This window comes from Toxotes jaculatrix, chromosome 11 (assembly GCF_017976425.1).
Source record: "Toxotes jaculatrix isolate fToxJac2 chromosome 11, fToxJac2.pri, whole genome shotgun sequence".
Classification (NCBI taxonomy): domain Eukaryota; kingdom Metazoa; phylum Chordata; class Actinopteri; family Toxotidae; genus Toxotes; species Toxotes jaculatrix.
This window is the reverse complement of record NC_054404.1, coordinates 21,663,076-21,689,722: the sequence shown is the minus strand read 5'-3', so window position 1 is coordinate 21,689,722 and position 26,647 is coordinate 21,663,076. Positions and strand designations below refer to the sequence as shown.

General features: G+C 41.1%; 1 protein-coding gene across 3 annotated transcripts in view; it reads right to left on the bottom strand.

The window, feature by feature from the left end:
• Positions 1-1,077: 1,077 nt before the first annotated feature.
• The window catches only part of smap1 (small ArfGAP 1), an 85,230-nt gene continuing 59,660 nt past the window's right edge, over positions 1,078-26,647 (bottom strand). For 2 of the 3 annotated variants that reach the window (XM_041049041.1, XM_041049042.1), the window contains exons 8-11: positions 25,833-25,954; positions 11,879-12,071; positions 8,316-8,554; positions 1,078-4,109 (exon numbers count right to left, since the gene is read on the bottom strand). In XM_041049041.1, coding sequence (XP_040904975.1) covers positions 3,981-4,109; positions 8,316-8,554; positions 11,879-12,071; positions 25,833-25,954 — 683 coding nt within the window. In that variant the 3' untranslated portion in view covers positions 1,078-3,980. The remainder of the gene's footprint in view (positions 4,110-8,315; positions 8,555-11,878; positions 12,072-25,832; positions 25,955-26,647) is intronic. The other variant, XM_041049043.1, reaches the window with a different exon arrangement.

Genomic DNA, 26,647 nt, shown 5'->3' with positions numbered 1-26,647 from the left:
AGAAGGAGAAACAGCTACACCCACCTGCTCTAAACACAGTGTATCTCACTCAGTCAACACATACGGAAATAGAAATGTCAAAATGACAGTTTGTGGTTTTAGGGAAAGTCGGTCTTCTTAACAAACTCGATCCAATGTGTTAATTAAATTCAGAGGTGTAGGTGAATGTATTTTTTTTTTACTTCAGTGAGGACCAGACCAGCTGTTTCAATGCTTCCTGTCTTTACTCTGAACCAGGCATCCTGATTCCAGCTCGGCGTCTGACCGACACCACACTGTCACCGTTCTCTCTCATCTCACTCTCTCAGAGGAAGGAAAAGTAACTTACTTCACACAACCCTCCACACTTCTCTCACTGAGCAAATTAAAAATTTTTTTTTTTTTTTTTTTTTTTTTACATCAGCTTTTCACTCCTTTTATCACCTGCCAAAACTTTTAGCTCAATTTGTTCTGGAGGAACAGCACCTTCTCTGATGCCAACAGGAACAGCATCATTCCCCAGCTCTGGTCTCCTCCGCTGACATCAATTACATGAATGTCTCAAAGTTAATGTAGTAATGACTTATTGATGCTATGTAATTCTCCGTTAAATCTGGTCACATATAATGAACTGGAGCAGCCTTTGCCGTCCTCTCATCCCGTGCGTATGTGAAGTATGTGATCAGGTTTGGAAGTGGCACACGTGAAGTAACGAGCATCATCTCTCCTGACAAACTGCCATCAATAATGTAGAGTCTGCGGGCCGACAACAAAGAAAACCCGCCTCACAAGGAAACGCACCTGCCGGCAGAGGAATAAAGAGGAATGAACTGAGTAGCTGGGATATAAACAGCACGAGCATCAGACGAGCTGCTGGTTTCACTGCTCAGATGTGTAAAGAACCATTTCCTTCAGTGTATTCTAACAGCAGTGTTGCCGTAACACTGAAGTTTAGAGGGGACTGAACATGTGCTGGTGTTTGATGTACACACAGGAAATAAATAAATAAATAAATGGGATTAAATCCAGGATTCCACAGCCTTTATTCCAAATGACCCTCTTGTAAAACTTGGAACAAAAAAAAAAAGGAGCAAACAAAATTCCCAAAAGATAAAACAGTACTTGTACTATTAAAAGAGTCACTGGACAAAGATGAACACAGAAAAAAAATATTCTTGGTATTTATTATTTTAATGCACGGAAACCACTTTTTTTTCTCTGTATTAGGCACCAGAAAATGTAAACACATCGGAAATAAACCTGGAGGACGTTAGATTTATTGAATATGTGTCGTTCACACTGGCCACATGTGTAACAGAGTGCTACAGTTATTGCATGGCAGAGGGACCCTGTGTTTACGGACATGAATCTCTGCGTTGGCGCTCGGCAGTGTGATCGTAGCTCTGTGTGCATGTGTGTGTGTGTGTGTTTTATTCATTTCTCCTCCTGCTCCTCTGTTCTCACTCCCAATAAACAAGGACTGGACAGTGATGATGGGACCCATCCAGTGATTTCATACAGGTCCCACTTTCTCCATCACTGTCCAATCCTGTCCCTCCACACTGTCCTCCTCCTGCCAGTCTAGCCCTCTGATTGGTCGTCCAGGTTTATTTGCTTATGACTAACTGTGCTTTTCTTGTACTGCACACAACAAAACATCACAATAAAGATGGCGGATGGCAGAACACGCGGTTATAGCATCATATATGGAAGGAGAAACATTTTGGGTGTCACACTGGTCCCAGTTTTGAAAAGAATAATAATAAAAAAAAAAAAGTTAAATGGATTTTCTACCCCACAGTTGGAAGTGAAGTGACAGTTCACTTATCTCTGCCGTTCCCCGACAGCGATCTGAGAGGCGAAACCACAACACAGTGAGAGATACAGTACCTGCTCTGCCAGTTAAAGTGCAGAAGAGACAAACTGCTGTGATTCCAGTCGTGCTTTAATTTGCCTCAGGGAGCGAAGGGGGAAACGGCTCATTTCAACAACAAGGAACCGTCTTAACTGGGTCAAAGCTCGGTTTCTACTGAACCCAGCTCATTTGGTTTTAAAACACTTCAACACATCACAGCAAGGCTACCAAAGACACCCAGGGGAGGTTTGGGTTGGTTTTAACCAGCTAGCAGTTAGAGAAACAGGGTTGGACACAGTCATCCCTGATAAAAGCACCCATACTGAGGAACTGGCCAGATGGTGTTGTCACATTCAGTGCAGTGAACTTAAATATACACATCAGTGGTTCCCAACATTTCTTGGCTTTTAAGCAAAGGAATATCTATTTGTAACAAGTGCTGGGCAAGTTTTTGTTTATCCAGTAGATCTAAAATATCCGGCTGACTGCCTTAACTGTCTTGACTTAAGACAGTCTGTTAAAGTGTGAAGTGAATACTGCAGTTTTCAGGACCGTTGCTAGCGCCAGTTAAATGAATCCAACGGAAATATCTGCAAACGTGTTAGACTGAAAAAAGCACACTGATTTGTGCTTTTGAAGCTATGGGAGTGGAGTGAACAATGTGCAGTTACTTTGTTTGGTCTGCCATGTGTGTATGATCATGATATTTTGGATAAACGCTTATTAGTTTGTTTGCAGGGTGAGATGAAAAGATCAATATTGTGTGTTAAGTATGGAGCGAGACTCAGGAAGCTATTAATTAGCTTGGCTAAAGGACTGTAAGCAGGAGAAACAGTTAATCAGGTTCTATCTACAATTTCTTTGTGTACAGATGTTTGATTGTACAATCAAGATATAACATGTTTATGAGTCAGCTTTAAAGGTGCTGGTAGGTGTATTTTCAAACTTTGGAGAGAGCCAGGCTAGCTGTTTCCCCTGATTCCAGTGTTTGCGCTAAGATAGGCTAATCATTTCCCGGCTCCAATTCAATATCAATAATAACTTTCAGTGAGAGTTACATTGATGCGACTCCTCAGGTGTATCGTGTCCCCCAGCCCTGAGGTTAGGAACCACTGGTGTATAACATCTTCACTGCAGAGCAGATCAGTGTTACACAGGCTGCTGTGGGGGAGAAAAAAAAATATAACCTCAAGTGGTTGTGGTGAGACACTGTTTGACTTAATACTCAGAATGTTTTAGAATTCTTTGCGATAAAATGGTCAAATTATGTGAGAATGACTCAGTGAATCAGTGCAAAGTAACATCTACTGTATAAGCAGCTTTAAACCCACGTCAGTCAAACCCTATGGTATTTAGCAACGCTAAACTTAGTTCACAGGATGCTTTTAAGTAAAGGGAGAACCTTGTCTCCAGATCCCCCCCAGCCACAGAGTGCCATGTGACAAGTACAAGTCAAACCAAAGTTGTTGAGAGTCAAAGCATCAACCTCTCTCCTATGGCTCTGGAAAAGTGGGGGGTTTCACATCATATTCACATAGATACAGTACTGCTCAGACGATTATCTGCTACGAGGCTCTGCTCGCCCTACAGAGAGAGGGGGAGGGAGAGGGAGAGGGGGAGGGGGAGGGTTACAATTTATACTGCAGAGGGAGGGGTGAGGACAGGGTAGCATAAACCAACCACAAGATAGCCATATCTACTGTACGTACTGAAAGACTATGCACGAACTATCCATTTTGGTAATGATATAATATTACTATAATAGGACTTGGAGTTACTGGTCCAGCAGCTTTCTTTTTTCTTATGCTGTTTTTGTCTCTTTCTTCAGACAACAACAACAAAAGGAAAACAAAAAAAGAAGAGGAAAATCGAATAAAGACAGGACACAACAGCTGCCAGTCTTTCTCTTTTTTTCTTTTTTTTTCATTTTGCCAAGTGTGATGTCATGTTGGCTTTTTAAAGTAACGATGGTGAAGGTGTGTAGGGTTTGGGAGGGGAATTTAGGGCAATCGAACTGCCCCCGCTGTGCGTTTTTTTATTCAGAGATGTGAGGAGATGGGCCCCGGTTGGACGCAACTTTGGCTGTTTTGCTTCCATGTGACTGCCCCATGTTTTCCCCTACCCATCCTCTGGACCCCCGTCCTCGTCACTTCCACAGCTGAGTGCTGAGGGTCTGGCCGGAAGCCGTCGGTGGAGCCGCGGGCCAACTGGCCGCGGGGACTCCTGACGTCGGCCCCGCACCGCTCATAGCCATGCCTGACATCTGCTGGGTCATCTGAGGGAGAAAAGAAAGGGGGAGGAGAGAGAGGAGGGGAGTCAGCGTTAGCAAAAAGAGACAGCAGCACGAGGGGGGGCGACCTCTTCATCCCTTAGCTCCAATCCCATACCTCCATCCCTCGCTTTTTACCTTCATTCCTGCTCTTAAAAGTCTTTCAGATTCCCCTGCTCCCTGCCCTCTCTCCCCCTCTCACCCCTCTCACCCCTCTCTCCCCCAACCTCCTCTGCTCCCCTGCTCATCCTCCTCCTTCCATTCTGTCTTATCTATTATGAATGTGCTTTGGTGCAGCGCTGCTCACTTATCTGGTCATCTGAGAGCTGTGGGTGAGTGAGTGAGTGAGTGTGTGTGTGTGTGTGTCCAGGCCGGGACATACAGTGCATGCAACCAAGTGCTCATTCATCAACTCACCATTCCATTACATCGAGCTGCACAGTATACACACACACACCTTGTCATCCACCTCCCACCTCGACTGTTCAAAGGTGTGTGTGTCGGTGTGCGTGCGTCTCAGTGGTAATTTATGATCTCTCATTAACCGCCCCTGTCGTCAAGATGCTGACAACAGAACCACACACACACACACACACACACACACAGTATGGATATAACCGGATATAAGCAGCGTGTGTGTGTTTGAGCAGCAGGTAACAGATGTGTTTGGGCATTTTACATTATTTTCACATAAAGAAATCATGTCTGTTTTTAAACAGGAGATTATTTTAAACCAAAAAAAAAATAGCGTGTAGTCATTCTACACATTAAACATGAAAACACTGTGTTTCATGGGAAACATTTTAGTAAAACTCTGGACTGTCTGGGTATGAACTATCTATCTTTCACAGCTGTCACCTCATCAAACAGTTTACTTGAGGATAATAAGTAATAACAAATTTTAATCCTAAGTAACAAACATACTGTAAAAGATGGGACTTTATTCCTCCCTTATCGACAGACCACTCAATTATCCAGTTAGCTTTAACTTAACTTCGCTCATGTTTTTAACAGTGTCACCGCTGCACTTGAGCTCGATAATTAACATCTTGTTTAATGAAATCCCTAATTGGTAGCACAGCTTCACTTTAAACCCTCTGAGGTAAATCTGTTATTTGTGACTGTATAAATAAAATTGACTTGACTTGACTTTCTAAGCTTACTCGATAAATATTAGTGAGTTTGGTTCATTTGCTGGGATAAAATAAAAGGGATGAAATGTGAAACCTATTTCCTGCCTGGTGTTAACATGTATCTGATGTTTTATCTGAACCAGGAAGAATTCATGTTGTTGCAGGTGTAAATCCACAGAACACACTGCAATCTCTGGCTCACACTGTGATCACATCCAGCCAGATGTAAATGACATAACTACAGCGATGAACAATGGCGTCCTACATGAACAGGTTTGGTTTTAACATGAGAGTGAGGCCTTACTTGTAGATTGTCCTCTTCAGCTGGGTTACTGAGACATCTGCACAATTTTAGACATGCTCCAAAAGAAGTAGTCTTTATGATGTGTCTCATGGTATACTGTATGCACAGACATGTTTGTTGTATTGTCTGAACTTTGTCTAATGTTCAGTGATGGCAGCTTATGTTGTCAGGCCACTGCTAATCCATACAGTTCTGATGAAGCCGATCAGCAGACTCTTTGTTAAACTCACCTCATAATACCTAATGATGTTCTCAAAGCTTTAACTTTGATTGTTGCTTATTTATTTATTTATTTATTTACTTATTTACTTATTTGTTATTGAGAAGAACTTCAGATTTGAAACCAAGTTTTCAGGGACTTTCAGCGTATTTATCATCACCTAACTTCACAGCTTCCTGCTGCACACAGACGAGCTCTTCCTCTGCCAAGGAAAAATAAGTAAAGTGCAAACAGCGGCTTTGCTTCCCTTGTCCTGAGACACGCTATGTTTGTTAACAAGTCTGCCAGCCCCAGCTACATAATTTGCATACTGTGATCCAATCAATGTGGGTATAATCATAAATCATGTCACACCTCTACCCACACAAAGAATCCAGATACAGGGCGTATGCTTGTACTGGGTGTAAATGGGGCGTAGGAGATGGTTCATGGAGGTAAAACAAGGACAGAACAGACTGATCTGCAGTCAGAGCTGCGGGAACTAGAACACAGCTAGTTTACTCTGTAAACACACTCTGAAAGTAGTGTTGCTTGTTGCTGCTGAGAGGAGGAAAAGGAATAAAGGAGGTGGTAATATAGAGCCAGCCTCCAGTCCTGGGTTTTGTTTGTTTCATATCATTCAATCTAATTGCATTTGTCATATCAGAGCCGGTTAAGTCTCAGCTCGCTGCATTTTAACTAAAGGGACAACACTGGCTGTATTCTGTGTGCTGGTCCAATCTTGTGAGATTTTATCAAATGTTTAATCAATGATTCCTAATGAAGAAAAGCTCTTTGGAATAATAAATGACTAAATGAAAGTGATCTAACTTCTTGTTAACTAAACTCAAAGTGTTTGATGTATCCACGCTGTAATTTCACTTTTCCTGGATATGTGCCACCCCAACCTGTTTGCAGGTTTTTAAATGACCCTGGCACCATTCATGGGACAAAAACAAAAGAGAGTTATTGGACAGAAATGAAGAATTAAAAGAAAATACATTATACTATCATACAATAACCCTGATTCTAAAAAAGGCTATTTAAAGCTGCTCTTCCTGGGCTTTTAAAGAGACTGAAGGGGTGAGGTCATAACTGCACTGGGCTTTACACAGAATTAGAGAGAAGAACATTGTGTAAGAGCATATATCAACTTTTAGGGCCTGGATAATGGAAATGTACCACAGGAAAAAGAAAAAGTGCCGTAGAAGAAAAAGGCACTAACATTATATACACATAACAGCATTTGAAGATGATGCAATTTTTTCTTTTCTTTTTTTTTTTTTTAATTTAAATCTTTTTTTCTAAAACATCAGGATTGAATCCAAATTGTGATAAATTCGCTATAATGAGAGTCAGACCATTAAGAGGTACGGTACTGGTTCTGACCTATGGTGCTGAGTAATGGCTCAGTAGATGTTTTGGGGATTCATATTTCAGATAATCTAAAAGATCTAGTTTAGATAAATTATGAAGGGAAGTGGAGAAAATTGAAAAAGTTTGAAAACCCTGGAGAGAAAAAAAATTCTGTTGTTACAAGCAAAGATAACACTGATTAATACTCTCATTATTCCTCAGTTTATTTATCTTTTAATGGCACTTCCCTCCCCAGGGGCAGCCTTCGTTAAATGTTTTTAACAAAAAAAAAAAAAAAAAAAGGAAGTTCTTTTGGAACAATAAGCCAGACAAATTTAAAAGGTAATACCTATATAACCCTCATGAAAATGATGGATTAAATAAAAAAATGTTGCAGAAATGATTTTAACCCTAAACGCACCTTGGGTTAACAACATTTACCATAACAGTTGGAGAATAAGTCCAAACTCACCTTCTGTGCTTTTATTCTCTGACAACAGGTTTGTCTTTTTTCAATTAAAATCTCACCTCTTTTGACTTCTGCTCTTTCTCCCTTTTAAAAGACACATTAAAGGCTTGGTTGAATTTCCAGTATCACACTCCAGAAACCACAGAAGATATCCAAACTCACTGATTCACGCTAAATTGTTGGGGGCTCTGGATGAAAACTGTCCCCAGAAAACAAATACAATTATTTAGTTAGATAAAATATTTATATTTAAAGCTCAATCAAGAGCTAATCTGAATCTAGGCGTTTTTAAAAACACATTGTGACGCCAATTTAAAATGACTGCTAGAAGTCATTACAAAGTAGAACAGCACAATATGAAATGGGAAAACACCTGCTCAAGTGCAGAGTGGGATTACATAAATAAATACGCTCCACCTGTCAAATGTATATTCAGTTTCTAAACATCCTGGTACTGTCTCCTGCAGGTGCAGAAGCACAGGTGATAGTATGTCTGTGGTGTATTTACAGTTTCTTCCTGCAGATTTAATTAAAAACATATAAAAATTATTAAAATCCAATGCTACCGACAAACAATACACCATTTAACTATTATTAACTGTGCTTCCGTAAAGATTAATGAGCAGAGGAACTGGAGTGGAACCACGACGAGCTAAATGTTAAAATGAGTTTATCATGATCATAAAATGAACGGCCATTTTTCTGAGCGTGTTTGAGACACAAACATACTTCTCTCTGTCCTGTGTGTTACCTGGCTCATATTCCACTGTCCTTGCTGCTGTCCCTGCTGCATATTGTACATGTTCTGTCCTTGGTTTGCTGGCATCACGCCCTGCTGCTGCATGCCCATGTAGCCCCCATTAGGCAGAGCCATGCCAGACATCATGGCCCCTCCACCCATCATGGTGGCGGGTGGGATGGCTCCGCCCATTCCGGGGGTGAAGCCCTGTGGGGTGAACGGCATCTGAGGCTGGCCCATGTACATACCTGCTGGATTAAGAAGACGACACACACACACATAGGTTAGGTTTGTACAGGACATCACATTAACCTTTCTGTAGAAAACAGTTTGTGCTCCCCATTAGAAAGGTGGTTTGTAAATAAACTAAATTTAAAATAAAAAGTAATTCAGTCCAACATTCCTGTGGGACTCACAGGAAATACAGCATGAAGTTCAACATCAGTGTTCACAGTTTTATCTCACCTAATGTATGTAGTTACTGCTGATGCTGATAAGAGAATATTTATTGTTGCTGCCGTTTCACGTCAGAAGTATTCAACTGGCAAAACATGGAGTAGCTTTTATTGTGAAGCAGAAACAGGAAATGCAACGTATTTGGCACCGGGGTTAGACATGGATGATTTCCGAAAACAGGACGGCCATTTTTGGTGAGTTTTGTGCAGGAATACAACAAGCAGAAACAGCCACAGCTATTGGATGTAGAGCAGCAGCTGACAAACTCTTTGTGTGAAAGGCCAAACCTTCATCATGTCACCGAAGCAACACACTCCCTCTACAGTGCCCTGCTGTTGTCTGGAAGACTAATCATGCTGAACTCAGATCACGGTTGCTCACATGAAGAAGGGAAAAGGCCAGTTCTTGACTTTTGCTTTTATTAAAACATTGTGATGGCCTGGCCCACAGTTTGTGTGTGTGTGTTCCGTAAACACACACACAACCAGCTCTTCTGTTGTGTTTCTGACAGAGGAGCTGCTCGGGGCATGTTTTCTGCTACGAGTGGTCAATACAGGTGATGTTTCAAAGGAAACTCTAGAACCTGCTTTGATAAAATGCACCTCAACCAGGACTTCAAAATAAAGCCAGACTGAAATCTTAAGCATTTTAACTTTAAAGTCACTTTGAATTATATGCAAGACTAAATTTATAACATAAAACATTAGACAAACATGATTGGGATGATTTCAACGCACCAAAAAGCGGCAACACTTCTTATTACTGCCTCTAAACATTAATCGAACGATGCAGAATGTCTTATTTTCATGAAAGCATATCAGCCATCAGCCCATTTCCCCAACAGCACTGCATGAGACCACTGCAGGAAAATGATAAGTGGCAAAACATAAAAACACAGATTTATCAGTATTTTTACTGAGTGCAAAGACCTCAAGGAGCAGCGAGGAGATAACTTCTTTAAAACAGGCAAAAACAAACTCTGATATTAGCCAGCTATGCTCACTGCATGTAGAAAATGTTGGAGACTGCCTCCTCATACTGAATTATACTGGAGCCTCTTTTAGAATACAATGCCAAGTCTCAAAGCTGTAAACTCCTTGACTAGTAGTGGAAATCAATAAAGGTTTTATTACCAACATGGACTCAACATGGACTGGTTGTAATATTTTGTGACATCAGTGTTTTCTGACATTTTGAAAATTGTGTTATATGCTCGACTTAGAGCCACAGACATCCTGTTACAATACGGAGAGGCACCTACTGCCATGCACACACACACACACACACACACACACACACACACACACACACACACACACACACACACACACACACACACACACACACACACACACACACACACTCACATACAGTACACACACACAGTGGAAGTGAGTGATTTGAGGCATTAGCCTGGCAAAGGTTCTTTTGGCTTTGATCTCCATCAGCATTTATTTGGATTCAGAGAGGACAATAAAGCAGCAGAAAGCCCTTCATCCTGATTTCCACTCCTAATCCTCCACACACATCAGTGTTATCATGCAGCAATACAATCAATATGCACATGTGCCTGCTGCATAAATCTGCAGCCTACTATCCACCATTCAGAAAACATGTAACTCTAATGCTTTCCCACACGCTCCAAACATGCTCAGGTTGATGTATTTGTATGTATGAACATCCGCCTATACACACACACACACACACACACACACACACACACACACACACACACACACACACACACACACACATACACACGCACACGCACACGCATACGCACACACACACAAACAGTCTTGGCACTTCAGTCTTTACTCATAATACGTGTGAGATGAGTGTGAATCTGCAGACACTTCTCTATTTTTACTGCTGCAGAGGGACTCCAGTAAATGCGGCGTGGAGTGGACCTGCCTGCTTTTCAGCACACTGACCTTTCATCTGCCACACTCTCCTCCATTTTTATGATGCATCTTTCCTCTCGTGTGTGTGTGTGTGTGTCTGCGAAAGTGCGTAGGTGTGTGTCTCTGTTTGTGTGCAAACACCTACATCTGAGTGTGCGCCCTTGTGCTTGAACAGTGTACCGCATATTTTTCCTGGCTTACGAGACACCGTGTGTATGATGTTTGTTTACATTCTACATGTACAACACACGGAGTTGTTTGGCCAGGAGATCAAATAAATGGTAACTGCTGCAGACCTTCACCTCAGCAACTATTTCTAAAAAATTCATTAAAATGATAAGTTATTCAAATGAGTCAACACGGGCAGAAAAAAAATCACTCTGTGGTTTAACACATAAACACTGTGCAATCTGTGTGAATGGGGGCCTCTCGGAGGCATTGCTTTATTTTCCCATGGGTGTTGGGACACAAGGCAAAAAGGCTGGGACCTAGTGTTCTATAATTTCTTTCTGTGTATGTCCGTAAAGGCGTGGTCAGACTGAACGTCCGTTTTCAGCCTTAGCTGTCTTCTGTATAGTTGGTTTATTCTTAGTAGAGTTCTGGGCAGTAACATACAGAAGGTTTATCAGAGCATTTCAGCTGAACAGAGCTGCCTGTAAAACCAAAACAATAAGCTTAAAGGTGCTGAAATGCACTGTGGAGTAGGATGTTATGAGACTGACTTTTCTTTGTTACCATTTGGAGGAGATTGGGAATCAGTGGAAAGCAGACTGGTATATTGTTATAGATGCCACCCAGTGTGGTTTGTTAAATACTGTACTTTGGAAACAATATAACTATAAGCTTTAATACTTTGAGCTTAGAACCTGTAGTTGAACAGACGGTGCTCTCAGCCCTAATAAACTACACCACAGTTCAACTGACAGAGGACAGAGACTTACTGTAAGTTTCCAGATGTGGGTATTTACTTCATCCATCCATGTTCAAATGTTATTGTTCTTATGGCCAAACTTACCAAAATACAGGAGTAAATGTTGAGCTCAGAGTAACTGCAGGAACTGACTTCACTCTGAACACATTTTTCCTTGTGTTTCAGGATGTGGGTCAGTGGAGTCGCTGGTAGGGATGCTCAGGCTCAGCTGACTGAACCTGGATAAAAAAGGGTTAATAAAAATCTGCGTGTGGTGTGTGTCTGTGTGTGTGAGTGTGTATTACCTTGTCCTGGAGCAGGCTGTTGCTGGCTCTGCGGCTGACTGCCCACTGAGCTGCTGGCATACAGAGACAGGATGGAGTCTTTAGATAAAAGCTTCTTCTCCTCCGCCTTCGTGGTGGTAGTGGTGGAGGTAGAGGAGGCGGTGGAGGAGGAGGTGGAGGGGTCTGCCTGCTGAGGTGCTATACTGGAACCAGACTGTGAGGGAGACAGACAGGGTGAGGGGCATGAGGAGAAATTTCATAAAATATGAATTGTTTCGTCCAAACATATTATTAATGTTGTGCTCACTTGCATTTAGTCAACTTGTGTGTGTCCATTCTTAGATAATACAGAGCAGGGTTGGATCAGCCAGTAGTTAGAGATGTACTGAGCCAGTCCTAAGAATCTGTATCGGGGGCCGATCTGGGCTCATTTTAATGGATCAGTATCAGCTAAAATAACGTCGATCGAAATCTGATCCTTCCATTACTGTACTCTGCTGCGTTTAGTCCACCTCAGCCTGAAGGTGCCTTTAAGACAGCTGGACTCTACAGTGCAGGATCCCACAGTGTAAGGCAGTGAAAATTGGTGTGTGTGAATGTGAAATATTATTTCCTGGATTCATACACAGATTCATTAAGGTATGACAGTAATAATTGTTAGCAGAGCAGTGTTGAAAACAAAAATAACAAGCACCAGTAACTTGATGACAGGCCTGAATGAAACCAGTTTTAGCCAGTTTGTGTGGTCTCTACACGCCACTGTCAGTGTTTGATAGTTTGTTAGTGAAGAGCCTCCACTCTGTACAACCACGAGCGAACTGTGTTTCTTTTGTTCCAATAAATCCAACACATTTGTTGGAGCTAATCACATCACGTCACTGTCAGAGGTGGCATTCTCCCAGATGAACTTTTATTCATATCATATCAATAACTTATGTTTATAAACTTTATATTTTTGAACCATGAACGTCAGTATTTTGATCATTAAGCTCTAAAAAGTAAGGTGTGTGAGATGAAGTAGTCCACAGATGTGCTATTTCAATGTGTCAGATACAGGCTGTTTAATCATTTAACATTTAAGTGGTGTAAATGTAAGTACTGGATCAGACTTGATATTTGCAGATATCAAATATTAATGGACTTGGATCAGAATCAGGGCCAAAAAACTTGACTGTGGCATCACCACCAGCTGTAGGTAGCTGACTGATACTAAGGTCAGTAGCTCAGTTTTGGATCTGCTTTATGACCTGCCTCTTTTTTATGAGGTTTGTTGTTGACGCAAAACAACAATTCTTCTGTGTTTGCACCTGTTCTTGATAAATTCAGCATAATGTACATTTAAACAGCACTAATTCCAACAATATAGCAGTAATGTCACATTCAACACACTGACCCTCTAAGTGTCACGATTTAAAAGAAATATTCTCACTTATTAACAAACCTTACGTTCCCATACAAACTGACTAAATAAAACTAAGTCTAAAGTTGATTGAAATCTGGAACAAATTAGTAAATAAGATAACAAATCTAACCAGACATTTGATGCCAACCTTCAGAATATCCCTGATACCAAGGACTTTATGTCAATTGACATTTAATTCTTGGAATTATTGGTCTTTGTTTTGTACTTCTCATCATATTGGTCTTGCTATACAACAAACAAGTATGTGCAGAAAGCCTGAGAATATATTCATTCATACACACTGTATAAATCAGGGTGAGAAAAGATGAGAAAAAACAGGGAAACAGGAGAGAAGAAGGGAGGAGACAAGATAAAAATAAAGGGGAGAGGAGCAAGAGTTGAATAAAGGACAGGAAAAAGGAGGAGAAAAGAATGGAGGAGACAATAGAGGAGAAGCATTGTCACTGTAAGTGAGACAGATGACATTAATTAGGCCGCTGCAAAGAGAGGTAGACAAGGACTGTTGCAGACAGAACACACACACACACTGTCTTGCTCAAATACACTTTTTCATTTTTTTTAAAGCTTTCACACACACATCCATTATGTGTAATGGATGGAGATGAAAAAAGCAAAAAAGTAACACCTGCTCAAAAGCTCTATACCGGTGTGGGTGTGTGTGCGTGTGCATGTGTGCGTGTGTGTGTAAAGTGGGGGGACAGAGAGGGGAGAAAGAAGAGGGAGGCGGCAGTCAGCTGGACTTCATGAATAAGATAAGAAGAGACAGCGTGATAAACAGTGGCTCCTGCAACACACACACACACTGACACACACTGACACACTCGCTCTAGTGAATAAACATTGAATTCAATGTCACGAGTGCACTTCATCCACACTTGTATACACACAAATTATACATTCTCTTAGTCACGCACAAACACAAACTTAATACTCAAGTCTACAGGCCAACACACACACACACACACACAAAGCTTTGAGAGTGCGTTGTGCTCAACTGTTTAGCAGGCAGTGCTGCTCCCCTCTGTCTCTCTCTGCTGACTTCCTTTGACTGGAGGAGGGAAGGAAGGAGGGGTGGGTGAGGCCAAAGGAAGAAACAGAGGAAGGATGGAGGACAGAAGAAGAGGAATGATGAGGGAGAATGGGAAGGACACAGAGAGCAAGACAGTGAAAGGTAAGTAGAAAAAAAAGGAGAAAAAGGGAAAAGGACAGAGGTGGCAAGGCTGCAAAAGTAAAAAAGGATGAAAGGAAGGTGGGGAAGGAAAGATGAAAGTAATAAAGAGGAAGGAGAGAATGATGAAAGGCTGAGACAGAAAGGAGAGAAAGAGGATGAGCAGGGAGGAGAGGAAACGACAAAAGAAAAGGAGGACAAGGACAGGTTGAGAGGAAAGGAGGCAGGGGCATATAAAGGAATAAACACAGCTGAGGAGAAAAGATGGATGGCTATTCATGCCAAGACACACACACACACACACACACACACACAGACACACACACACAGGGTCCATTTTCTCTCAAGTGAAGCCAGTTAAGGTGAGTCAGGTGTTGATGGAGACAGGATGGAGCTTCCTATTAATAGCTGCAGCACATTAGCATGATACTTGCTCCTGAATAGAGGAGAGAATAGAAGGTGAGAACATGCAGCAAACTGTCCTCACCTGATCCGACGGATGTCAGCCAGCTATATAACATGACTCAATCAAAGAGTTAATCCGCTGCTAAGCTGGTTCGCAAAGTTGAAAAATACATTGCACAGACTTCAAATCCTCCAGACTGCAGTAATGGCCGGACCATTCAGCTTTCTTTCTCCAGACCTGTTTGTAGAATGGGTGATGTGACTCAGACAGAGTCTGTCGGCTCTGAACTGTGTGAAAAGTCCATCATCCAGAATGAATTAGGAAGGGAGCAGCAACACATGGAGCAAGCGGGACGTTCACCAATGGAAGGAGCTTAATTTTAGTTTAATTATGTTTTTAGACTGAAGCTGTGATATAAACAAGGGATTCAGTTTCTACTCATGTGTTGCACTGTATGTTAGTAACCTTAACCCTAATACCTTTATTACAACTTTGTTCTTATGTTCATATTTTTGGTCATCATTTATATCAGTTATGAAGACACTGTACTCACCAAAATAACTGTCTCCATGGATTGCCATGAGATTTGGTACAGACACTCATGTCCCCCCTCACAATAAATTCTAATAACTGTGGTGATCCCCTGACTTTTCATCTAACAGCATCACCAGGCCAAAATTGAATTTGTTCAGTGTTTTGGTTAATGACCTGAAAAACAAACGCAGTTCCCACGAGTGTCAACTGTTCTTCATGTTTAGTGCTAATTAGCAAATGTTTACATTCTAACACGCTAAACCAAGATGGTGACCAAGTTAAATATTATACCTGCTAAACATTGGCATGTTAACGTTGTCATTGTGAGCATGTTAACATGCTGATGTTAGCATTTAGCTCACAGCAGTGCTGTGCCTGAGCACTGCCTCACAGAGCTGCTAGAATGGTTACACAAAGTTAATCTAAAGTATTGTAATTATAAAGTGCTGTTACCAGAGTTTGTAGGATTTTTACTCCTGTTGATGTAAATAGAGAATTGAATAAAACTTTATACTGATTTAGTCACATGATTACCTGCTGCTCTGGATTACAACAACTGCTGGAACTGTGCCGTCTTTAACGTTCTTTAACGTTATATGAATGAATAACACACAAGTGATTTACATTTTTTTCCTCCCACATCCTCTCCTAATGAGAGCACACTGGGCTGCAGCGTGTCGCTCCCGGACAGCGGGAGTGAACCACCAACACTTCAATTAATGGCCGAGCCATTCTACCACCTGAGCTATAATACATAATATATGGGCAGTCAAACTACAATATGAGAGGTGAATTTAACAGGCTGGCTGATACCTTATAGTCTTTTACAGTCACATCATTGTCAAATGAACTGTTTTAGTAACAGTGACACAAATGAGACAGTAAAGATGATCTGTTGCCTTTCCCTTATACTGGAGCGTGTGGCTCTCAAAATTAAGGCTTCTTAGGGCATGAATGCAGTTTCTTAAGACAAACTGTTTTCCATCAGCCTTTCACTCCTTCCTCCATCTGTGATTGCCAGACACTAAAGCAGTATTAGCTCCAACTGCACTGAAAGAAGAGTGAAGCAATCCAGGAGATTTCCTGCCAAAGCTAAACAGGTGTAAAATGAACCGATACACCAGTCGAACCTCGCTTGTAAAGGAAGAGAAATTCAAGTACATTACGTTACATGTGCATCTATGCTTTCCTTTGACTCTCCTAGTCAAACTAACATTAATACCATGCCACCCACACACACACACACACACACATGTACACACACCGTCCACATAGTGTGTGATGTGTTGCTGGGCTCCTAGCAGCACATTGTGTAATGCCTCTGTGTGAAAGCCTCTTCAACAAGGCTCCATTCTTCTCACTCAAGGTTGGTGTTGATGGTTGCAGCCGGAGCTCTGAATTACCACTCTGACAGCCTTTTCCTCACTGTCGCTATACATAGACCTCTACAGCCAAACACACACACACACACACACACACACGAACACGCACAAAACTATGTCTCCCTATGGTTTTCCATCACCGCTCAAAATACTCATACACTCCCCTCTGATAGACCATCTGTGGCTATAAAACCACACTGGGCTGTGTGTGCGTGCATGTACATGTGTGTGTGTGTGTGTGTGTGTGTGTGTGTGTGTGTGTGTGTGTGTGTGTATGTGTATGTGTGTGTGTGTGTGTGTCTGTGTGTGTGTGTGTGCTGAAGGATTTGTGCTAATTTACTGAAAACAAAAGCAAAGCTTGGACCTCAGAATTTGAGAGAGAGTGTGCCAGAGAGGAAGAGGACAGAAAGGAAAAAAATGAAAGGAAGAACATGAAGGAAGAAATCAATCGCTGGTCAACAGTTTATTACCTCATCCTTCTCTACTGCTCTCAACAAACATTCAGCTCTTCCAAAATCCCTTCTTCACCAAGTAATTGCATTTCCCTCTTTTCTTTTCTTCACTCTCCTTTTACTCCTTCAGTCCTTTCTACACTCCTTTATCCTCCTCCCTTTATACTTTCTCATCCCTCTTCCACTCATTTCTTGTTTCCTTATCCCTTCTTTCTTTCATCCTGCTTAGTCCTCAAACACAACAACGGCACAACCACCATGTTAAGAAAACAGAGGCCACATTCAGCATGGGGAAACTAAATGTTTTTTCCATGTACCATGTCAATTAAAAAAAAAATACACAAGGAGAGCAGACTTTAGTGGCGCAAGTTTTGTTGGCTGGACTGAAAGCCAGCTTAGACCCATGCATGAGGAACTCAACTCCGTAGTAAGTTTAATTTTATGTCACGCAACTTTATTGTTTCGGTTCAGTCTTACCAGACGTGTTTCCAGCTGCAGCAGGCAGCTGTTTATGGCGAAACATCTCTAAAAATAAAAAGTACATTACCTGAGCAACAACAAATAGCAGAGAATTCAGTGATTAGGTGAATAGTCAAAGAACTGAACAGGCGGTGAAGACCAAACCAGAGATAAAAAGAGACTGATTATGAAATACTGGAATAAATGTGTTTACAAATTCTGTGCTGCCCCCAAATGGCCCAAACAATGTAGGTCGAGTACAGATAGAAATTCTCTTAGTGGTTGATCTTATGCAAGTTACCAAATTCAGTTACCTCACTTATATTTCCATCTTAATGGTTGAGTGTACTGTCGGTTTCATGCACTGCTGATTTAACATCTTGTGTGTTTCCTCATGAAAAGCTCTATTACCACTCTCAACAGGGATTTTTAAAAATGTTGTTTGGGACTCACTCAGTTTTAAGTGGTTTGCCAATCGCCTCCTGATTGTGCTCTGTCTCGAGTAGGGTGCACTTTGATCTGATGGATTTGTCCTGTATGTCGGATGCAGATGGTGCTCTGTCTCAAAAAGATATTCCCTTGTTATTTGGGTCTTCATGTCTACTGGTCCTGATTTAGATGAAAATGTAAACCTCTCCAGCTTTCATTGCTCTGCCCACTCAGGAACTTTGAAATTGGCTGCAATTTGGGGAGCTGGGATGGTTTTTGAGCACTCCAGAGAACAAATTTTGTGTTTAACTGCTGTATTAACAACTGGAAAAAGTGTTGTTATGCAAGTCTTTTATCCTTAAAGCCGTACTAATGGAGAAAATTATAGCTAGAGGACTATACTGATTTGTTCATGATCTAGTACTAGTTGTTCAAAGACCAAAAATGACTGAAACTCTTAAGTATGAGCATATATCTGTAACTTTTGAATAAAATATTGTATACAGTAAGAGCTCATTACACGAACTGGACCTGGTACTGCCCCCACTGTGAGGAGAGCTCAGTTCAGTAGTGGGATTTCTATCACTAAGATCACAGTGAAATCAGTGATAATGTAATGCTGCAGTTACTCTGCCTGGCCATAGAAGATGAAGCTGTGGCTGTGTATATGGTTATTGCTCAGACTGCAGCTGCATTAGTGGCTAAATCTCTGATGCTCTGGATATTGCTACAGTGGCTGTACTACTCCTAACTGCTCCATTTAACATTAGCCACAAAATAATCATTAATCCGAGCGAGACATGAACCTGCGGTGCTTCTTTGCTATCAGATATTGCCACAGGAGTTCAGGAATACAGTAGCTTCAATACAACGCACAGTCTGTCTGTCTGTCTGTCAGTACACTGCACATATGCACCACCCCTGCATGTAGTGTTCCACCCATTATAATCTAATGTGTCACAGCCAAAAGCACAACAACCAACGCACAGTCACAATAACAGGCAGCAACAGCCAGAGCTAAATCATCCCATGTGTGTCACAGTCACAGGTAAACTGGCTCCCTGAACCAGACGCAGCTGAGGGTGCATCCATTCATGCTGTGGTCACAACCAGCAGTGGTCGCCTTACCTCATAATACTGTACCATATAAAGCTCTGGCTTCCTCTATGGATCAGAGGGAACACAACATTTATTGTGAACTAACACAAAAGAATTTCAGAAAAAAAATGAATTCCCAGTGGGACCTAGTGACCTAGTCTTCAGTTATAAACAAGCTGTGCATGATTCTTATCATCACCAGAATCTTTCTTGTGCTGTGTTTACATCTCCTTTTTAGAGGCGTGGAGATTTTTCTCTCAAAACTGTCAACTGCAAATAAACTGACCGCAGCAAATCAAGTAAAATACATAATCGACCCCTTTTAATATGTCTCCCCCTCCTACTGACACAACTTTGACAATATGCAGTGAAGGGAGAGACACACCTTCCTAATGACAAATGGCACACAAAGTCCAGCCCCACCCCTGGTGCATCTGTTTTATAAATACACCACATGTGTTCAGGACAGAATGCGTCACATCATGACAGGAACAAACGCCGTAGTAAATCTGGCCCTGGGTCTCTTATTAATTACTCACTAACTGTGTAACCTGTGTGAACCCAGAAGCTCCAGCAGGAAAAACAGAAATGGGATTGTGGGTGGTGATTCTGGTGAGTCTGCACCATTGGACTCATTCTCTTAGGGCGGGTGGGACTTCACGCTTCATGTCCTCTGTGTCCCTGACCTTACCCTCCACCCTTTATTTGTTTATTTCTCTCCTAATCTGCTCTCCACCTACTCCTCCCTCTTTCCATCCATCTATTGCCTCAACATTTTTTCCTCCCTTAACTTCTTCTCCTCCTCTTTGTCTCATCCCTTCTTCTTTCTCCCTCGTTCCATCCTTCTTTGCCTTCCTGCCACTGTAAGTTAAATGCTGATTGTGTTTTCAGTGCGTAGTTTTTGTTTTTTTTAGTTTTCTTGGTAAAACTCATTTGAAAACTACATCTTCCTCACTCAGGGTGGGGTGAATGAGAGGCAGAGGACAGAATACAGAGACAAAGTGTGTGTGTGTGTGTGTGTGTGTGTGTGTGTGTGTGAGAGAGAGAGAGAGAGAGAGAGAGAGAGAGAGAGAGAGAGAGAGAGAGAGAGAGAGAGAGAAAAGGGGAAAGCCGGGGATAACACAAATCCTCCCCCTCCTACAAGGCTGTAATCGCATTTTTATAATTGACGTATTTGCAGATAGGCGAGCGCTCCCCGATGCCGGGTAATAGCTGCACAAATCAGCAGGCTGCCGGCTTCCTCTTTTTTCACACACCAAGCTATTCACAGCTGTAAAGCAATATCTGCCTGCTGAATCCCAAAATTCAGTCCTCTGTATATATATATATGTGTGTATGAGTAGGTATTGACTGTCAAAAGTGTGTCCTTGTGTTTACTGCTTAGGAGGAGAAAGTTACTGAACATGGAAAAGCTGATAGCTTCATGCAGATTCATGGAGTTTCCTCTTGGGAGCATGAATCTACACATCAAATTCTGTGTCTGAGCGAGTGAGGAATCAGGAATCAGAAATTTAGGCCTGATGGCAGCGCCTCAGGAAAGGTCACAGGGTCGATTTAGGTGAGGAAACAGAAAGCAGGAACATGCACAGGCCATTAGTTTGTCACAATTAGTTGGTTACAGACAAAGAAACAAAGGAAACAAACACAATCACGGGCTAACCTTCACACCAGGGCAGAGGTAATTATTATCCACTTACTGTGCGGTAACTACCTTTTCTTTAAGTGCTGCAGGGAATGTCAGAGTAGGTCTCTACGTTCCACTGGACACGGCTCAGACAAAGAGAAGTAGGATCAAGTTTTGGTTGAATAATGACCTTCTTTGAACCTTGGTGGATCATTAATACAAATTTAATAATAAATAAAAGGTACTGTTTGACATTCAAATAATACAGTATACAAGCCAGATAGTGGGCCAAAGGCAGAGGACCATGAGACAGCAGCCAGTCCAGAATCAAACAGCCACTATGGAGAAACCACTTTCAGGCAAAGAAGTGCTGTGTAACAGTCCAAGGATTTAATAGGTAGCTCATGGGATCATCAGTAGTCAGAAGTCATTACTGCAGTAGTAAATGAATACTCAGCCCTCATGAGTCAGACCATACATATCTTTGAACCTGAGCTTCGTTTTGCTCTCAACTAAACACCTGTAAAGTTTCATGACTGCATCTTTGACTGTTGTGATGATATCAAGGTGACAAAATCTGTCCACAGACAGACAGACAGACAGACAGAGACAGACAGACAGACAGACAGACAGACAGGATGACAGAGATTCACACGGTGAAAACAAAACCAACAACACTCTCGCAGCTGGTAATAATAATAATTTTCTAATAACTTGTCTGTTGTTGCCTAAAACACTACAAAGGGCTCTCCATTGGCTCACATGTATGGTATCATTATTTTATCTGCTGAAAAGTGACGGAAACTAACAAAGTTCCTTTACTTTGCTTCAACGTTTCCATTTTATGCTATTTCATACATTTACTCCTCTGCATTTCAGAAGGAAATCTTCAACATTTTCCTCCACTATATTTCTTCTATTATTCAAAAACACTGTCCCTGTGACTGATAAATTATATATAGTTGAATTATATATACAGTACAGAGCAACCGTTTCAGGCACTTTAGATGTTTGGATCCTTATCCATTACACAGTACCATCAAGGAGGCATTTGATCTGTCCCAGATTCATTCTACAGTAGGACAGTAGGATAAGAAAGCCTTTCTTATTAGTGAAAGCTGTTGGGGTCTTATGCAGCCTGAAGGAAACACATACGTACACTTCTCAGACCCTAGTGTAGTATAGCATAGTATAGTATAGTATTCTTTGTCATAAAAATGCAAATATAAACATTATCTATCAGAAAGTACCAGGTATATATGAAGGAAACTACAGCAGTTCCTAGATTTCGTTTTTTTCTACTATTACTGTAGTGGTGCACTTACAGTGATAAGATGTTTGCAATAGTACAGGGATTTTTTAAAATTACAGCCTGTGCAGCAGCGTAGGAAAACCATTTGTATTGTTGAGCTTCTAACATTATGACTCAAAGAACAGCATGCATTATGCATGGCAGGTGTGAAATTCCAGTCCTGGTGCAGTGTTGGAAAAAGGTGGTGTCAGAAATCCAGACATCAGAAATCAGAAATCTACTGAGTTTTTCAAAATAATTTGACACACAGTCCCACTTTTGCTTTTTACATTTCTAACAGACACGATAGCTCTAAATTCCATATGATTCAAAATTTAATTCAAATTGCACGTCTGTTGTTCATAAATGTTCATAAGGGGTAAAAAATGTGACTTTTCAAGGAAGCGTTGGACAATTTTAATTGTTTAAATCTTGTCATCACAACTGCTGTTCACTCATGCATTTTTATGTAATGTATTTTTATGTTTTATGTTATTTTAAGCTCATCTTTTTTTTTACCAGACTTTAAAGAAAGCATTAATACTCTATTTATTCTACCATGCACCAGCATGGTCTTGGCTGTATTTGAATTTATGCATATTTAAGCATAAATTCAAAACCATAAATACATTCTTTGCTCAGGAAAGCTTGTGCACTAACATTGATTAATGAGGCAGAAGAAGGACATGTGAAGGACGAGGATGAGGAGGAGGAGCAGAGCTGTATGTTCAGATTCGAAGATTCAAGGAAAATATATTCTTGAGAAAGACTGAATAGTGAGGTGCAGCAGAGACAGAGAAGACGAAGAAAGGACAGGGGAGGGAGAAGACATACAGACAGGAACAAGAGCATAAAGTCAGTGAGGAAAAAGAAAAGGTGTTGACAGAGAGAGGGTAGACCATGACAGAGGTAAAACTACAGTGCAGCAATATCAGTAACTAGTATTTCTTGTGTAAAAATTACTTATAATGATGATCTCTCTAATCAGTAAAGTCACTTGAATGATACAACACTAACTTTTAAACCTTTAGTTACAGCTAAACAAGTGTCAACTAATCATGTAGCTTTGACTACTTTTGTGTTACTTTATGCAACATTACACAGTTTTGTTGTGTTAATAAAGCTCCTGTAGCCACATGACCAGAAAAAGACTGGGCTTACTGATGAACCCCGATAACCAGAGCAGGCATTCATTTTATTTATATTTTAACATAATACTTCCTGATTGACCAAAAGGGAGGCTCCATGTGTAGCGTTACCTCACATCACCAGTGGCCACACCAGGTCCTCACAGAGAGGAGAGAAGAGGACTGAGGAGGAGAACTTGGGAGTAATGAATATATTTAGATGAGCCAAGGCGTGAGGCAGACAGAGCTGCAGTAGATGGAGTCACAGAGGAGGTGATCATGGAGGGGAGATTAGAGGGTAAGTGGGAGGAGTGGGAAGCTGGTAGTGGCAGGAGGGGATCTTGCAGTTACAGGAGCCCATAATTGTTCTTCATGCCTGGGTCTCCTGCAAGCCACTCCCCGGTCTGGTTCGGTGTGCCGGAATGTGTGTGTTCTCATTTCCATCCAAACCGGAGGTCAAAGGGACCGCGACAGCATTTCAACCTCAACACTGCTCCTTGAAAATGTTTAATTCAAGCAGCCTCACTCGTTCCCCTGAGACGAGCCAGTGAATGAGTGAGAGAAGAAGGAAGGAAAAGCAGTATCTGGAAAATATGGTGAAGAATGTCAATGACTCCATTTTTTTTTTGTTCCTCTTTTTAATCAGACATACACCCTGTTTTGTTTACCCAGAAAACCAAGAACATCCAATATGGCTGCAGGCACTCACTGGACACACTCAGCTCCATCTCCTCTTCATCCTTCTATCCCTCCATTTTTCCTCACTTTGCCCCAACTTTGTACCGTGCATAATCTCAAACTTACACGTATTATCGAGTTTTTACACTTTTACATTTACATTTTAGGGATTCTTTGGGGTGTCCAACCAGCCAGAGAAAAGTCAGTCACTATATATACTTTATTTACTTTAAACAGAAAAGTTTCATTTAAAAGTGTAACTTTCTCAACTATGTTAGGGTTAGAGGGTATTCACAATTGGCGATGTGTTCATTTATACCAGCTACATAGTTGACCACTTCAACTCTTATCAATGACTACAGTGAAAAGCAACCTGAAAGCATGGTTTAGCAGACAGCTGCCTCACTACCAAAGCTGGCTCCGGCTCCGGCTCCAGCTCCAGCTCCAGCTCGCATTCTCATATATACACATTTTAGAAGCTGGTATGTTATACACATGCTAAAACTTATTAGCATTTATCTATTAGGATTGTATTAGGCTGATTCAATAGTAATATAGCAGTAATAGTAATCATTTAGCTGACAGGGCATACCAAACCAAAGAAGGTCACAAGAAGCTCTGTACCACAACTGCTTAGCTAACGTTAGATCACAGAATAAACTGCTGGACAGCACTGAATACTTGTCTTGTTTTGGCAAAACATGCTTGTGTACAGATTGTATGTCATCTGTGTGTGGATTTGGATACAAATGGGAGCTGGTGCAGGCACAGCCTCAATAGTGCTTGATAACAAAAGTCAGTTTACCTGTGATCACTGCAACAAAAGTGATTACACCTGTGATTTCCACTAAAGTATAGCCGCATGAACAAAGTTATGAAATAACTTGTGAAGACCACAGCTTCCTCTGTTTGGCCTGCATTGCATCAAATGCAACATGGCTCCACATGGAAGAAACGGCCCGAACAAGTAAGGAACTAGTCTGTCAGACTTCAAAAAGATGAGAGAGGGTACAAGAGCAGGAAGAGCCATAATACCAATAACAGAATGTGCAGCTGCATCCCCGAAAAATGACGCTATTTATGCAGTCTTGTATTGAAAAACGGGAAAGACGGGTCAGAGCTTCTGACTTGGCAGAATGATTATCTGTGGAGAATGGTGTTTCAGTGGCTGATAAGACAGTATGAGGACACTGCATGAAGTCGACAAGAAGAAACAAAACAGACTGCAGGATTAAATTTTGCCCACAGAAAACCTTTGGAGTATTTTAAAGTGGAAGGTAGAGCAACAAAAGCCCTCGAGCAAAGAGCAGCTGAAAAGAATCATCTGTGAAGAATGGCTGAACATCTCTCCACAGATTTGCATCACGCCCAGGGGGATAAAATCTGTCGTTAAAAATAAAGGCGGTCAGACAAAATATAAAAAAAAAAAAAAAAAAAAGAATTAATATCACTAATGAAAGGTGCACTGACTTTTATTGAAGCTGGCTCTTATGTATGGATCGTTCGTTATCATTGAAGTAGTCAAACACTTCTGCTGTAACAGTTAATTGTCTTCACTCTTCATGGGATTTGGCTAAAAACAAACAAATGCGTATTAAATGGACAGAACTTTCCCATTCCCAGCTGCTCTCTTCAATATTCACCGTTATTCCTCTCTCTGTCAGATAGGCCCACTCTCTCCTTTGAAGGACACTGGTTAAATTAATTCAATAAAGGAGAGTCTATGACAGTTTGCTTTGATATGATCCTCAGAGAATGTGCATCTACGTGTATAAAAGAGATGGCGTGTTTGTGAATAAGCTGTGTGTGTGTTTGTGTCATGGGAGTCTCCGCAGACTCCCTGTGTTGCAGCCTGCCTGCGGTGATAAGCAGATGATGAAAGTCTGTGTGTGTGTGTGTGTTACCTGAGCCTGCTGTGTGTTGTTGGCTGAGGGGAGAGGGTTGGAGACCATTGGTCCAAAGATGTCCAGTTCATCACTGATTGGTGCGCCACTGCCCGGGCTCTTCCCACCACCCTCTGGAGCATCTAAGGGAGATGTATTTCCATTACTACAAAATCAAATATCAGCTTTATTTAATTCAAACACTGATTATCTGTGTGTGTACCTCCAAATATTTATGACAGAATCAAAGACATTCACGTGATAAAGCTGGAGATTTTTATTCATTTATACCATTTAAGTTCCACTTACGAAAAAGTGTTTTAAAGACAAATCAATATGTAACCTGCTCATGAAGATCATGTAATAAGTAAATAAATAAATTGACATTTGACATTATTATATTTTCAACTGCTTTTTTAAGGGTAAATAACTGAAAAAAAAAAAAAAACCCATGTGCAGAGCTTTTCTGCCAGAGAAAAACACTGGATGGATGTCCAGCTTTACTGCTCAGAAAAAAAAAAGGAAATCTGAAAAACTTCTTTTCTATGACAACTGGGCAAAATCCATCTGCTAATGAAGACTGTGTGATATGGTTTAAAGCTCTGGGACAGCTACTATGTGTAGTAAATGTGATGGAAATGGATTTTTTTTTTTAAATGTTCAGCATTTACACTGTGTCCACTGAGGATTTTTCACTCACAAATTGACTATGTGCATAAAAACAGATGGATGGGGTCAGAAAAAGAAACATAAACATGAGAAACAGATTATCACAGAAAGACAGAGAATTAATGAGCAGACATAATAGCAAATTAATATACACAGAAAAACAATAA